Source organism: Leptodactylus fuscus, chromosome 6, assembly GCF_031893055.1.
Source record: "Leptodactylus fuscus isolate aLepFus1 chromosome 6, aLepFus1.hap2, whole genome shotgun sequence".
NCBI classification, from domain to species: domain Eukaryota; kingdom Metazoa; phylum Chordata; class Amphibia; order Anura; family Leptodactylidae; genus Leptodactylus; species Leptodactylus fuscus.
The window spans coordinates 65164454-65180455 of record NC_134270.1 but is presented as its reverse complement, the minus strand read 5'-3'; the positions used below and the strand labels follow the sequence as shown (position 1 = coordinate 65180455).

The window sequence follows — 16002 nt, the reverse complement described above, 5'->3', positions numbered from 1 at the left end:
GTTCCTGTATGTGTTTGTACTTACGACAAATGCTGAAATACTCATCTATTTTTCATGTGTTGTGTATTTTAACTTTCCACCTTGGCCAAGCAGCCAGGAATAGGATGTGAGTGTAATTTATGAGGCAGTAATGTCAGAGCAGGTTCTTTTGTGGATCCAAACTCAGATGTGTCCCTCCTGAATGACATAGAAAAAACTTCAGAGTAAGAACTTAGTGTTCCTACATAAGCTCCTTCCAGTCCTCCTGGGAGGGATTAATTCACGCTTTAGCCCTAACCAACCTACAAAGCAGAAAATTGGAACCTGTGAAAATGCATTTTACTGAAAAATACTTGAGTTAATAGAGTGGCCACTTGAACTGAGTTCTTGATTTGTTACATTACTGTGATGGTTTTAACTCCAAGACATTAAATTTGGATTTTCATACATTCATTTTTTTTACAGTCTTTGACTCTACATGTTTGAGATGCATATAAAATATATCAGTTTGGAGTCCAGGATCTAGTTACAGAACTATTCATTTTATTACCTGTTTTACCGTAATTTAATAAATTCTGTCTTACTAAGTACAACCTGTTCCATCTTGCGTAATGCAGGGAAAGAGGTGCACCCTTAACCTGCCCCAATAATCACTGTCCTTAAAGGGGTTTTTGCCACCCAACAGTCAGAAACCTCCCTCCCACTACAAATCAGCTGTTCAAAGCTGCACCACCAATTTTATGGGTGCCACTTCTACTTCAAAGGTCATGTGACGTCACATTCTTTGTTCACATAGCCTGCTTGCAACTCACTTCCAATCAAAATACTGTTCGAGGCCGCAATACCAAGCACGTCCTTCATACAATGTTTGGCACTGTGCTTGGTATGTAATGAGAGGGCCAACAGCTGATGCACCCCCACTGATATGATATTGATTACCTATACTGTCTTGGAAAACCCCTGGCCATATAATCAGCAACATATGGTTTCCTTATAGCTGTAAACTACTCGCAATGTTTATGGAAACATTATGTGTAATAATAATTATCTTTAAGTGTCCTCTGTATGAGGACAGGGAGTGATATAATAGAAGGAAATATGATACTGAATAGAGAAGGCAAGTGAGGGTGAGGAGAGGTAAGCATGTACAGTTAGGTCAAGAAATATTTGTTCACTGGCACAAGTTTGGTCATTTACCTGTTTACTTAAACATATTCAAGATAGTTATATAATTAATATGAGCTTAAAGTGCAGACCTTCAGCTTTAATTTTAGGGTATTCACATCCTAATTGGAGTAAGAATTTAGGAATTACAGTTCTGTAATATGTAGCTGCCTATTTTTCAAGGGACCAAAAGTAATTGGACAGTTATCTGTAATATTCTGCAATGGCTGAGTCGAACACCTGATCTCAACTTGATTGAACATGCCCATCACTTGCTTAAGACAAAACTTAAGGCAGCAAGACCCCCAAACAATTGAAAATGGCAGCAGTAAAGGCTGGCAAAGCATCATAAGGGAGGAAATTGAGTGTTTGTTGATATCCAGAGGTTCCAGACTTTTATTTATGGTAATGTTAATTTGTCCAATTACTTTTGAGCCCTTGAAATGAGGAAGGGTTGTAGAAAATGGTTGCAATTCCTAAACTATTCACAGGATATTTTCGCTCAAACCCTTTAATTCTGAAAGTATAAACTTCCGTTGCATCTCAGTTGTTTCGTTTCGAATCCAATGTAGTGGCACGCCGAGCCCAAATCATAAAGATTATGTCATTGCCCAAATATTTCTGGACCTAACTGTATAGTGAACACACTGGAAGGACTAGGGAATATAGGATTGGTTATTCTACATCATCTCACAAATCTGTCATGGCTGTAATGTGATAAAGCTGCAGAGAAGTTGAATACAACCTGCCCTGTTTCACTTTCAGTGTGCATACTGTTCTTATCTGAAGACTTTAATGTGCCTTTCTGGCATATGCCTGACCAATACACTTGCATTTTACTCAGCAATATACACCTTTTTATTAACTGCTTTTAAACCAGTATAAGAGCATCCCGCAATGTATGTATAATGCTCAATAAATATTTTTTTTAGTATTAGGAGTGAATGTGACATTCTTTCTATAGTCAGCTTTGAGGGACCCATTGAAAAACTGTTATTATAATTATAATCATTAGCATTATTGTCATTCTCTTTTTGTCGGGTACATGATGACACAGTCCCTTATCACCTAGTATGCACATTTATGGAGTTTGCTTCGGTTGACATTGATGCAATTTTTTTCATGTGGTTTCAGAGAATTTGTGCATCTGCTGAGGGTTTTACTTGGAGATAACTTGGGCAGGGGTGCAGCTATAGGGGATTCAGAGGTAGCAGTCGCTACTGGGCCCTCTGACAGATAAAATATATCACTATACTAAATAGAAGAAGGTAGATAGGGACCCCATTACAGATTTTGTATTGGGGCCCAGGAGCTTCAAGTTACACCTCTGATTGTGGGGGTTCTCTACTGCAGGAAACTGTAACTGAGCTATGTGACATGGGACCTATAACCTTATATATGACAAGGAGTGATTAAAGCAGTGGACGCCTGAAACATCCAATCCATATCTCTTTCTTTGCTGCATTAGGGAACTGCCTTCTGGACGCTCCTGGAACTTCTCTCGACCTGCCCCAAGAGCTCCCCGGTACATCAGCACGATACGACTTGGACAACCAATGTCGTCAGGTGTTTGGGGAGGATTTTTCTCACTGTCCTAACACCAGACAGGAAGACATCTGTTCTCAGCTGTGGTGCAAAGTTCAGGATGAGACAGTTTGTCATACCAAGAATGGGAGTCTGCCCTGGGCCGATGGAACATCGTGCGGAGAACAGCGCATATGTTGGGATGGGGTCTGCCAAGCAGAAGAAGAGATCCTTAAACCTCTGGTAATGTCCTAACTACAGAAATTCAGCCGATTCCAAATGATACAATTTAATCTACAGTTCTATGAGTAATGTCATTTATCTTTTGTAATGAATAACAGCCCAAATGTGATAGAAAAACATTAATCTGAAATTGGTCCAATGGTAAGAAAGTGACAAAATATGTCATTTGATATGGTGTTGTCCAGTCACCCAGCATTCGCCATTTCCTGAACAGGTGCACAGCAATATGAGAATTGAGAATTTTGAGGTTTGCACATCCATAAAGCCTGATCTCACATAGTAATAATGACTGACCATATACTTGTTAGTATAACATTAACAAGCCTCTTTTTGTTGTCTGTATGTCAGGTACCAGTGGATGGAAACTGGGGTAGTTGGAGCCCATGGGGGCTATGTTCCCGAAGCTGCGGGGGAGGCGTACGTTTCTCCTATAGAGAATGTAATGACCCCCAGCCTCACAATGGAGGGAAATACTGTCAAGGCCTAAGAGCCAAGTATGAGTCGTGCAGCACACAGGAGTGTCCTCCTGGAGGTAGGTACTACCGATACCACAGACTTCCTCAAGCCAAACAGTGTAGGTTTAATGTCCTTCCAACGGCAATTTGTCAAAAGAAAATCACCTATTTTGTAAATCAAGTTTTTTGTTAAACATATTTTTTAATGTTTGATGATTTTTTAACATTTTCCATATCTTTATTTAAAAATATATACTAAAACTTGCAATTTTGATTCTGGCCACTATGTCTAATATTTGACTGACAATTGTCAATTCTGTCAGTATTTCATTTGCAGCAGTCACTTCATTGACATCACAGATAAGACAGACAGAATTAAAATAGAAGGTAACACCTCTATAGATATTCCCCTTAGTGGCCCATCATTGCATCAACCACTGACTATAGATGATGTCATGGCTTATCTACTCCGCTTTCTGCACATGTCCTCTCCCATAGACGTCAATGAGTCGGCTCCAGTCTATTGCTGCAGATTGCTGTACAGCATATCACAAAGAGCTAACCGAAAAGAGGAGAAGCTCAGACACAATGGCATCCCCCATAATCATCTATAGAAAATAAAACAATAAGAAACAGATGATAAAAATATGATATATTTCACTATCTGGATTTATGTACATTGCTGAGTCTTCATTCTTCTTAGATAACTGAGCTATGTCCTTTACCGCCTTATTATCTTAATTTTCAATTCTAGAAAAGAGTTTCCGGGATCTTCAGTGTGAAATGTACAACTCCAGAGACCGACATGGCAATCTCATAACGTGGATTCCTAAGTTCTCTGGTGTCTCTCCACGCGATCGATGCAAACTCATGTGTCAAGCACGTGGGGGAAGTGAATTTAAAGTCTTCCAGTCCAAGGTCAGTTCTTACTTTTCCTTAGTGAGAAAAATAGTGAATACCAAAAGATGAGAAATAACAAGAATATTAAATGACTGGAACCTTTATTAGTAAGGTATTTACATGGAGGGATTGTTGCGACTGATTCATCTTAGTGACTGCATTAATGTGAAGGTAGTTTGTAGCTAGTATAAGATGTGGAAGAGCACAGTATTTTGTGCTGGTTGGAGACAGATAGAGACAAAGGCTTACACTGCCTTTACAACATAGAATCTGCAAAAACAAATGGAGAATATTGAGAAAATGTGGAGCCCAAAAATTGGATCCTTGTGTGGTTCATGTACAGCTCAAGTCAGTTTCTTGTATATGTCAAAATCCCGAGAGTCTTCTCTATAATATCATTGTCTACTGCTGGACAAACCTCTATGTTATTTGTCTCTGGGAAATAAAAACTATAAAATGTTAGTTGCCAAATAATGACTGCAGTCAGTGTATACTCATTGACAAAAAAAATAACACACCGAGAAGCTGTTGATGGAGTCAACTGAAACGTTCTTTGTATAAATGCAATGATATATGTAAAAAATTACAATATTGTATTATTGATAAACAAATACATTTACGGAAAACTGTTGGCCCACACGTAGAATGGATGCAAGATGAGATACCGTTGGGCATGGAGCCCCACAGGTTCTGTATGGTTGTCCGTAGCACATGTTCTAAGAGATGTTGCAGCTGGACCTGAAATTCTTGCAACTTGCAAATGCTGGCATCATAAGTGGTCCCATGAATGTGTGATTGGTGATAAATCTGATGACAGGGCAGGCCAAGGAAGTGCTGCAATCTGGTAGAGACATTCCTGGGAAACCTGTGCTATGTAGGGGTGAGCATTATCCTGTTCAAAAATGCCAGTTGGAAACTCTGCCATAAGACGCAACACGTGTGGCTGTAGGATATCCTACACATATCAATGAGCTGTTGGGGAAGTGTGTCACTCTACAGCAAAGGCAGGATTGAAACACTCACCATAAGGTCTCCATACACTAACCCAACTGTCCCAAACAGAACCTGGATTTGTTGCTCAAGACGATACAGTTCCAGTCTGTAGAAGTCTAGGTTTCTCATTCATGACACCACTTCAAACAGAGGTGACTATAGCTGGCTGTGAAAGGCAGGACATATAATGGCATTTGGAACTGGTCTGGGTAGAGACTGGAGTGATTATCAAAGGTAACAACTGTGTCAGAATAGTAGACAAGGAAACTGTAGGAGCCTTGTGCTTTATGGCAGATCAAACTATCTTCTCTAGTGGTGGACTTCTGGGCCATCTTGAGGCTCTTTGTCATGTGTGTATGCTCTCACCTAACCACTACTCCCAACACGTCTTAACAGTTAGGTCAGAACTGCCTAGAAAGCAGGCAACTTGTCAATATGACTATCCTGCTTTTCTCAATCCAATGATGGGTTCCTTTTCTAAATCTGTCAGGTGGATAAAATGTCTAAGAGTGTATGTAAAGGCCATGTCTAGAAGTCAACATTCTCTAACCAAGAAGCACACTACCCAAAAGTAGCATATGAGAGCTTGAGAGTCCAGTGAGACCACACTTGTAGTCATTGACATATCTGCCTGATACATGCCTGCCTGATGCCAAGTTTTGCAGAAATCTAACATTTCTATCTGGGATTATTTCTTTTGACAATGAGTATATAATGAGTGTGAATACATGGTCACTCTTATATCCCAGTCTTTTTGCCTTCCAGGTAGTGGATGGCACCCTTTGTGGGCCGGACAGTCTCTCTGTGTGTGTCCAGGGTCAGTGTTTCAAAGCTGGATGTGATCATATATTAAACTCCACCAAGAAACTGGACAAATGTGGAGTCTGTGGAGGAGACGGATCAAGCTGCAGAAAAATAACTGGATCCATCAGCAAGATAAAGTATGAAGCTGATTTTTTCTTCTCTGTATGTGAACTGTCCCGGCTGTTGGTACATGTGGTACACTCAACTATTCCTTTTTCCCTGGAAATAAGAATCATGAATCAATGGATTTTCTTAAGGGGGACTGTCAGTAGTAAAATTTTCATAAACTTGATTCTACAGTTTCCAAAAGGCTTTAGTTATTCAGCTTTGGAGTCCCAATTTAATGTAAATCAGTTTTATTTACAAGCAAATGAGGAGAAGTGCTCTGCCTGGGAATCTGAGACCAAAACTCGAGCAAGCCAAGACACTTTTCCATTAATTTGTATATGAATAAAACGGCAATTTATAAAGAGCTCTACATCTGAATAAAAAAGATACACTTGGAAACTGTAGAATCACTTCTGCACCAACAAACCAATTACTGCTGACAGAATTTAACCCTATGGTAGGCAACCATCATATTGGAATCTATTGGTAGATCTCGTGTAGACCACAATGACCACAGGCCATACACTACACCAGCTATTCTTAACAACAGTGCAGCCATGGGCAAGATGGAGGAAATAGGTGGCAATCCCACCAGCTCAACTACTGACATTGCCTGCAACACCCGAGAGCAGACATAACTCCAATCCTGGATGTTTAACCCCCTTAGATGTCTTTGTAACAGGCTAATGTCCCAAGTAGTAGGCCCCAGCGAAAAAGTGCTGAATCCCATCCGCTTTGCAGTGCAGTAAAACACAAAATAATAGACATGCAGACCTATTATAGTGAATAGAGCCAGACGTCTATTTATTTATTTTCCCCATTCAAGTCTATGAGTCTGTGAAAAAAAATGACATCTGTGTACTGTCTACTTTTCACAGACACATTGGTAGATAATGCTGAAAAACAAAGACAATACTACAAATACTACAAATCCCATTTTCTCTCAGACCACCTTTGATAACAGAATCCAATTGTGTCAGTACAAGGTATAAATATATAAGGCCACTGGAACGTTTACTGATGCTAATACGTTTATAAGTAATATATAATTTAGTGCTTCTTTATGTGTAATGAGGATATTAATTGTAATTTGAGATGGACAATGTATTAGAATAGAAGATTGTGTGTGAGCTACTTATCTGCTAATGTTTTGTGTGTATACAGGTTGGGATACACAGATGTTGTAACCATTCCAGTTGGAGCCACCAGCATAGATGTGAAGCAACGTAGTCACCGCAGTGTCATCTATGACGGCATCTACTTGGCAATCAAGAGAGCAGATGGAAGCTACCTTCTCAATGGAGAATATGCAGTATCTTCAATTGAACAAGATGTGCATCTAAGAGGAACTGTATTGTTATATAGTGGCTCTAACCATACACTGGAAAGAATACAAAGCTTCCAACCCCTCCCAGAACCACTGACTATACAACTACTGCGAGTAGCTGGAGAGTCCATCCCGCCGAAAATCAAGTATACTTTCTATATTCCTAAAAATATCCCGTATGGTCAAAAGAAAGCCAAAGACAAGTTATCCCATCATTTTCTTAGACCAGTTTTAACATCTCAGTGGGTACTAGGAGAATGGTCTCAGTGCTCTAAGAGTTGTGGCTCTGGTTGGAAACGGAGGACAGTAGAGTGTCGAAATATGGATGGAGGATCCTCAGACCAGTGTCCTCTAGAACTGAAGCCAGAGGACATCCGGGCTTGTGGGGACCTGCCATGCCCAATGTGGAGAGTAGGAGGCTGGTCACATTGTTCTCAGACCTGTGGGGAAGGAATAAGGACACAAAGGGTGTATTGCGTGGATTATATGGGGAAAGAGACTGAGGAGGGAACGTGCGACTCACGAAAACGTCCTTCAGCAGCAGCAGCAGCAGCAGTGCCTTGTAAGCTGGAAGAATGCTGAAGTGATTGAGAAATTCATGGCATACAGGCAGCTACAAACATGGGCCTCACTAGTGCTGAGGACTCAGGCATCTCACTATTACAGTCGATCTATAGGGACGTCTATACGATTCACATTGTTGGCTCATTTTACACTGTGATAAACGTGTCCTTATTTAGAGATCTAAGATACTTGGACGACCTGAGAATGACACCAGCTTGAGGACCGGACTTGACTTGTCAAGACCTTGTAGAACAGGTCCTCCCGGCAGCAAAGGGAGCTCATGTGCACTAAATGACAAAAGCAGGATATTACCCTGCTCCATAGACCTTTATCTACAGGACGGAGACACGTATTGTGTCTCACATACAGACTAGGAATCTACCTCAGTAGAGGACACGCAGCCTTCGCTATCAGCTCATTGTTCGGGTCCTCCACTTGCTATTCTTATACTTTGTAAGCTATGAGGCAAGGTCAAAATGGATGTTACAGTATGTTGAAAGCACATTGCATAATGATTTCAATGTTCTCTTCTTCAGGCCAACGCAGTCTGACAGGAATGTGTTTGTAAACTGCATTTTATCATTCTCTGAACTTTTACATAATCATTTGTTTATCACTGACTCAAAAGGACACATCTGAAATATGGAATTTTACCAGTCCTGGGCAGAGGTGCACATTGTATCATTGTGTGTCACAATCTGACAGCGTGATAATTAAACAGATACTTCTCATTAATTTTGCCTGATAAGAAAGTATCAGCCCACATACTTGACATCTCTGTGCAGATCGCTTCATTGCAAGGCTCCCCCTCCTCTATGTATCAAGAAGAAGATTAAAGGGGTTGTCCAGGACCTGAAGATCATTGATACTGATGACCTATCCACAGGAGAGCCGGCTCATTCGCATATGACACAAACTATTCAGTTTCAGATGGGTGGACATCAGGACATTGTGGCGATCAGCTGTTTCGGTATACTTGGTATACGCCAGGAAGCAGCTCTGCTCCTATTGACGTCAAGGGGCTCAGGGCTGCAGATCCAGGTACCATGGCTGCAGTGTATGGACTCGAAGCTTTACAGTGTGCAGCACTCCGTACACAATAGTAATGACATCGGGGAGTAGCAGTCCATTCACTTGGACAGGAGAAAAGCTGCTACTGGCCATATACTTTATATACAGCTTCTGGTGACCACCTCAGCTGATCAGTGCGGGATTCGGATGTAATGTGGATAGGTTATCAGTATCTATTATCTTCAGGCCTGGACAACCCCTTTAAAGAAGCACTGGTGACTTGTGTACCTATTCCCCCGACTTCCTGTATGATGGATTGTACCACATGGACTCTCCATAGGCTAAGGCAAAAAGAGTGCTGCGGGAAAAAATCATGGCAGCAACCTCTGCAAGCTTTCTGCTTCAATTATCCCTATAGGGAAACTGCCCGTGTTTCCGTAGGTATAATTGATATTCTGCGATTTGTAAAGCCACAATGGTTTGGGAAATCAATGCATGTCCTTAACATGTTCTTTACCACAAAGTGGGGATGGGATTTGCTACAATCTCATTCACTTTGCTGTCCCTGTAAAATTTTTCTATGGCGTTTCCACCACATGGGGCCATGGCCATAATGAAGGAGCTCAAAGTTCAGTCTCCATAACTATATACTTATGGTCTCCTAGATCATTTAGCAGAATATAGAGAGAATGATAATTGTACTGTCCTACAACAGGTATATAGACCAGTCTTTAGCTGCCTGTGTGATACAGTGCTGACGCATTATGGGGTTGATAGCAGAGCAAAGAGAATTGAAAGTATAAATGCCAAGATGGTGCCTGATGAGAAGCTCGAATGCAAGGCTATGAGGGCCGTACACACCAGAGAAGCCTGGGGAATGACAACAATCAGGCTATAGGTGCAGGGATAGAAAATGTGTCACGCCATTCTTTCCTGCTAGAAAGAATGAAAATTGGATTGAGGGTGAGGGGAGAGGATGGTAGCAATCCCCATGGGAGAGTGGGGAGGGCATTTTACATTTTTGACTGTGCTTCATAGTTCCAGTACATCTGTGTGCACTTTGTGTCCAGCATTTAACTTGTTGACAGTACATGACCTCACTATAGTAATAAAGAGACATTATTTGGGTAGAGAATATGTCAGCAGTTGAGAGAACCTGCGGCCATTTGTGTAGGCTCAGGAAGTGATCCATCTGGTTTTGTTGCCTTATTCATTTCACAAGCCCCAGAACGTTTTATATCTTGTAAATCTCAGCCGAGATATCTCCTAAATCTCAACGTCCTCGGGGAGAATAAGGGTGGAGAATATTCAGGTGTCTGTAAACCAGTGAGGTAGGCGAAATTGATACTTCCTGTAAATTCTCTTCGATTAATTTGTTACAATATAGCCTCTCTCTGTGATTGTCACACAGTTTTCTTAGGGCTAGTTCACATGGAGTTTTTTTGCAGGAGGATTTTGATGCGGAATCCGCCTGCAAAAAAAGAATAGGAGCCGCTCGCCTTTTATCCCCGCTAGTGATTTTTTTTTCCTCTAGTAGGAAAAAGAAGCCACATGCCCTTTCTTCCTGTCGATTCCGTGACTGAGACAGCCGTGGCGTCCATGTCGGGAAACTCACTCCCGATTAGGCCCATTCATTCAAGCTTAATTAGGAGGGGGATTCCGCGATAGGATACCGGTGCACTGCATCGGTATCCTGTTACGGCTAACTGTGCGGAGAATTTCCCCTTAGGCTTCTGAATGACAGTTAGTTAAATATGCAGTGATACATTCAGTGTCTCTGTACTTTGCTGATCAGATGGGATCCCTGAGCTTGGAAAACCCACCAATCTAAAATGGAATGCCAGATGGGGATAGACTATCATTGTTAAAGTGCATCTCCAGTTATACACTTTCCATAAATGAACAGGTTAACAGATGAAACTTTGTAGTATATAGTATTAAAGAGAACTGTTTTCTTCTCCACTTTTCAGGCAGTTACTTTCTCTGTATTAGTCTATGAAAAGGGAAGGGAGATTAAAAAACAAATCAAATAATTGCTGCTGCTACACTCTACTATTCCTTGGTTTGTTTGTTTTTTTAACACTGCTAGGTTGTAGAAAAGAGGCACAGGAGTCATCAGCCAGCAGGAGATTCTTACTCCACCCCTTCCTGCTCTATACAGTTCTATGTGTGAGACTGAAGTTGGAGATGAATATAAATATAAACAGTCAGATTGAAGATGAGCAGGGGAACAGCTTAATAAGTAGTGAAGGAAAGTGATATTCTCAATAATCTTATTAAGGATATCAGTTTCGCTATCACTTTATTATTAAGGATATCACTTTCCTTTACCAATTGAAACTATATTACAAAGTTTCTTATTTTCACCTGTACTATTAATTTATTAAAAGGTGTTTATAATTGGAGGTAAATCTTAAAGAGGCCAATTCACCACCCCTAACAAGTCCAGCTCTTTACATCAATTAATATGCACTGCTTCACTGATTCTGACACAGCTGGAATTTTTTTGCAAGTCCCCGCCATTCACGAGTAATTAATACTGTTAGTTTTGGTTCCTGATATATTATTTAGGCTCTGTACTGTCAGAAGGGCGGTGTCAGGCAGAAGAAGGCAAGGGGTGTGAATCTGAACTCTGACACTGGCTGCCTCTGATTTGGAGCTCTGAATCACACAACCCTGTCTGACATTGCCCATCTGACATTACAAAGCTTAAGGGCTCATTCACACAGGAAATAAGCGCCGCGCATTTTGGTCCTGATTCTGATACGGGAAGCTGCATCAGAATTGGACCAAAATGTGCCTGCCACGACCGTCGCGACTTCCTATAGTCACGGCTTCCCCCTCCGGAGTAGGCTCAAATAAGTGGGCCTATTCTGGAGGGTGCTGCCGCGAGATGGACGCCGGGGCTGAATCGGCTACGGAGTCCACCTGAGGAAAGGGCAGCTCGCTTCTTTTATCCGTGAGCGGGAACACACTGCTCATTGAAAAAGTAAGCTAGCTGTCTACATAGACCTCCATTGTGAGGGGGGGATTCTGAGGTGGATTTGGCATCAGAATCCGCCCCCTCTTGCCCCGTGTGAACGAGCCCTTACTAGCACACCGAATAGCAAAATTAACTGTACATTTGTATAGCAGCTGTACTTAGTATCACAGCTATGCTTATTCACTTGAATGGGACTGATCTGCAAACAAGTCATGTGACCGAAGAACATAACATGGCATGGCCTAAGAAGCGGTGCTCAGGGAATGCCACTGCTGATCAAACAGCTTATTCATAGGATACCAAATGTTAAACTCCCACTGATCTTCATTTGATGGCCAATCCCAAGGACATTCGAAAAACGACCATCGCACAGCTTTTATTCACTGTCATGTGTCTAAGCCCCTTCAACCAGTTTTAATGGACCAACAAAGTAATTTTTCATGGTCATTAGTTCCATGAAAATGACTCCTGAATATCAAGGAACAGTAGATGATCTTCCTTTGTACAGTAACTGTGGAAAAGACATCCTTCAGATAAGTTTTGTGATCATTTGAAACAGATTTACAAATTAACAAATTATTTGCAGAAATAAATTGCAAAAATTTTTCTAGATTTCTGTACTATCAAGTATAGCTCTTTTAGAATAAAAATAAAAAAATTGCAATCTTACTCCAGTGGTTGGGAGGTGTAGTAAGTGATGTAAAATCTCAGGACAGACCTAATATACTTATAGATGCGCCAAAGTTATCAAACATTGTGCAATAGTTGATAAATTTGGCACATATTACACCAACACAGACTATAAGGAAATGGAAAAAAAATCCCGTCCTGATAAATTGCCCCCTTAGAGTCTGATAATGTGTTTACCTTCCACTGCATAGGAGACATTTTGATTTGCGGCAGCTGGCCATGCTCTCCCTCCCGGTACCTCACATCCAGGCTCTGCTGTTGCAAATTTACTGAGAACACTAAAATAGATTTGTTGTGCAAGAATCTTGATCTTTGGTTGCCAAGTATGTGTTACAGTTATAGTGACTCTTGCAGCGCTGTATTCCACAACTTCTACCCACCATAGAGCATAAAGCTGAGCTTAATAACAGTGGACACTGAATCTAGGCCTTGGTCACACAAGGCAAATTTGGTACAGTTCTTTAAAAAAAATAGTATTTTCTTTATGATCCCCTCATTATTTTTTCTCAAGAAACCGCATTCAAAAACTATACTAAGCAAATACTGTATGTCTTGTGAGAAACCTAGAATAATGCAACTAAAATGTAGCCAAAATGCTAAAACCCTGACCTTACACTTAGTACCAAGGCAGTAGTTCCAGGACCACAGGGTTTGCAGATCCTAAAAGGTTAATTTGAAGTGAGTGATCCTCTGATTGGATGGAAATGGGGAGGTTCTGCTATTGAGCAGCTGGTAAACATGTGGGGATTTGTGTGCAAATTTCCAAAACAGGCTGCCAAGCGTGGGAATAAGGGTGCATTTACATGGCAGGGTTGGATACAGTTAAAACGGATGTGCCTTTTGGTGCAGCTTTTTTTTATTTTACAGGTGAAACTAAATTATATAAGATGATACACCGGTAAAATAAAAACGGCACCAAAAACTATACCATAACTGCATGTAGTTTTTCTGACAATGTTTAACTGGCCGTCTGAATACACCCCTTTGTTGAGAATACCTGGTTAAAAGGAGTCTGTCACCAGACCCAGCATATCAACAGCTTAACATCACCTGAATTAAACAGTATTTTCTCCTTGTGAATCGGTACTCTGTTGCCAACTTTTTTGTCGATACACAAATTAACTTTTTGAAGCAACAAAGAGGTTGGCGGCAATGCACTTATTACCGACTAAGCCCATTCATTGGGCCTAATCCGGAGCGGAGTGTGCAACTGGATGCCGGTGCAGTGCATCGGCATTCATTCGTGGCTACCCTTTTTTTTAGTCCAGAACCTGAGGTCCATGAGCTGGTTCACTACACAAACATAAAAAACACAATTACTCACCTTGTCTCATTCCCCTGCTGTTCTATTTGCTGTCTCTGGTGGCTTAAGGGAGTTGCAGGTGCCTACATCATGCCTACAGCTCCCAGAGCAGAGAAAGGGGGCAAATGGTGAAGAAGGAAGTGTACGGCTCCCTCCTTCAACATACCTCCCACCGACCTGGGGCTGTCTTGCTTAAACTGGGACGGATGGGCCATCTACATGAGTTTTTTCAGTGTTCTTTTCCAGCACTAGAAATTGAAAAGAAAGTGGATGAGCCTGAGGGAGCTGTCTCACTCCTTCCTCCCATTCACTCCTCCCATTACTTCGTAATGAACTAACCTTGGCTAGGAATGTGACCTACATAAATTAGTTTCCTGTAATGTAATCAGTTCATTTTAAAGTAATAGTTCACAAAATATCCATCATTAGATGCAACCGTCATTATTGATGAGATCATCTAAGGGTTTCAACGGCCACAAATGGTATTTTTCAGCCAATAGAGAGTAATGTCAGCTGATGTACTATTATGAACTATTGTGTCTATGACGTACTAATGCAATAGTACATCCCGGGGAGTGAAGTAGTAAGGCCGGGTTCACACAGGTTTTTTTGGTCCGGAAACTGAGGCAAGAAGCCACCTCAGTTTCCGTATCAAAAAACGGGCAGCTGCAACTAGATGCTGGTGCAGTGTGCCAGCATCCAGTCGCACAGTCCGCTCCGGACTAGGCCTAGTGAATGGGCCTAGTCGGGAGGAGGGAGTGTCTTCAGGCGGATTTGCCGCGCGAAAGAATTAGCATGTCGCTTCTTTTTTCCAGGAGCCATTAATTTGGGCCTAATCCGAAGCAGAGTGCCGAGACTGGATGTCGATGCACTGCACCGGCATCCAGTTGCGGCTACCATTTTTTGGACCGGAATATGAGGCGGCCTCTACGTCAAATTCCAGTCCAAAATACCCTGTGTAAACCCGGCCTAAGAACTCCTAAAGCCAGCTGTATGACTGTCATTTCACATAATTCTGCGGAGGGTGCACCATGTGTCCAATATCTAAACAGTTGGCGATTTATCACTTGTTCTTGGAGCTCTACAGTCATGTTGGTCGCCATTTTTCTATCTTCTCCCACCAGAATTGGCAGCTGCTGGAGCTTCATATACATTTGTGGAGTCGTATTATAATGAAGTTATTCACGTTGATCAGTCAGGGCCACCGATGGACAGGAAACATCTGACTCCGAATGTAACAGTGATATGTACCACCAATTCAACATCAAATTTTGTAAATAAAAACACACAAAAGTAAAATGTCAATAAAACTTTCTAATTTTGTAGAAGCAATGTATCCTTGATGGCTTATTCTGATCCTGCTAATTTACATAAATATAAAGGCAAGCAGAGATTTCACTTATTGGAGCAGAGATGGACTGCGTCTAAGGCTAGGTTCACTCCTGCACCTGCATTCCATTCGGAGTTTCCATCCCTGAACCTGCCTAAAAAATGCGGAGAGATAAGTTCTGCTAGCAGGACTTTTCTGCATTTTTCGGGCGGAAACTTGGTGAATTCCATTATAGTCTAAGGGGTCTGCAGATAACCGCTTTATAAATGGGTTAGGTTTCCATTCTTCAGTTCCCCAAGCAGACCCAATGAATGGAAACCCAAGCGCATGTGTGAACCTAGTGTAAGGCCGGGGCTTAGTGTAGCATACATGCACGTAAAAACCACAGTGTTTCACAATCCCTGCAAAGCGAATACCATCCACACATAGCAGAAAAATAGACACAGTGGATATGTTGCGATTTCCTTAACCACTGAATTTTTGGAAACCACAGTATGTCAATTATACCTATAGATACTCCAATGGTTTCCCTATAGGTATAACTGAAGCAGAAAGTCTGTAGAGGAAAACTCTGCAGCCCTCTGTGAAAAGTGCTGTGGGAAAAACCATGATGAGTTGGTCACA

At 41.5% G+C, this 16002-nt stretch overlaps 1 protein-coding gene across 1 annotated transcript in view; it reads left to right on the top strand.

Annotated features, from left to right (window-relative positions):
* The window catches only part of ADAMTS8 (ADAM metallopeptidase with thrombospondin type 1 motif 8), a 33612-nt gene extending 18285 nt beyond the window's left edge, over window positions 1-15327 (top strand). Inside the window, exons 5-9 of the mRNA XM_075280119.1 lie at window positions 2612-2910; window positions 3259-3442; window positions 4120-4283; window positions 6024-6199; window positions 7335-15327. Coding sequence (XP_075136220.1) covers window positions 2612-2910; window positions 3259-3442; window positions 4120-4283; window positions 6024-6199; window positions 7335-8079 — 1568 coding nt within the window. The 3' untranslated portion in view covers window positions 8080-15327. The remainder of the gene's footprint in view (window positions 1-2611; window positions 2911-3258; window positions 3443-4119; window positions 4284-6023; window positions 6200-7334) is intronic.
* Window positions 15328-16002: the final 675 nt, after the last annotated feature.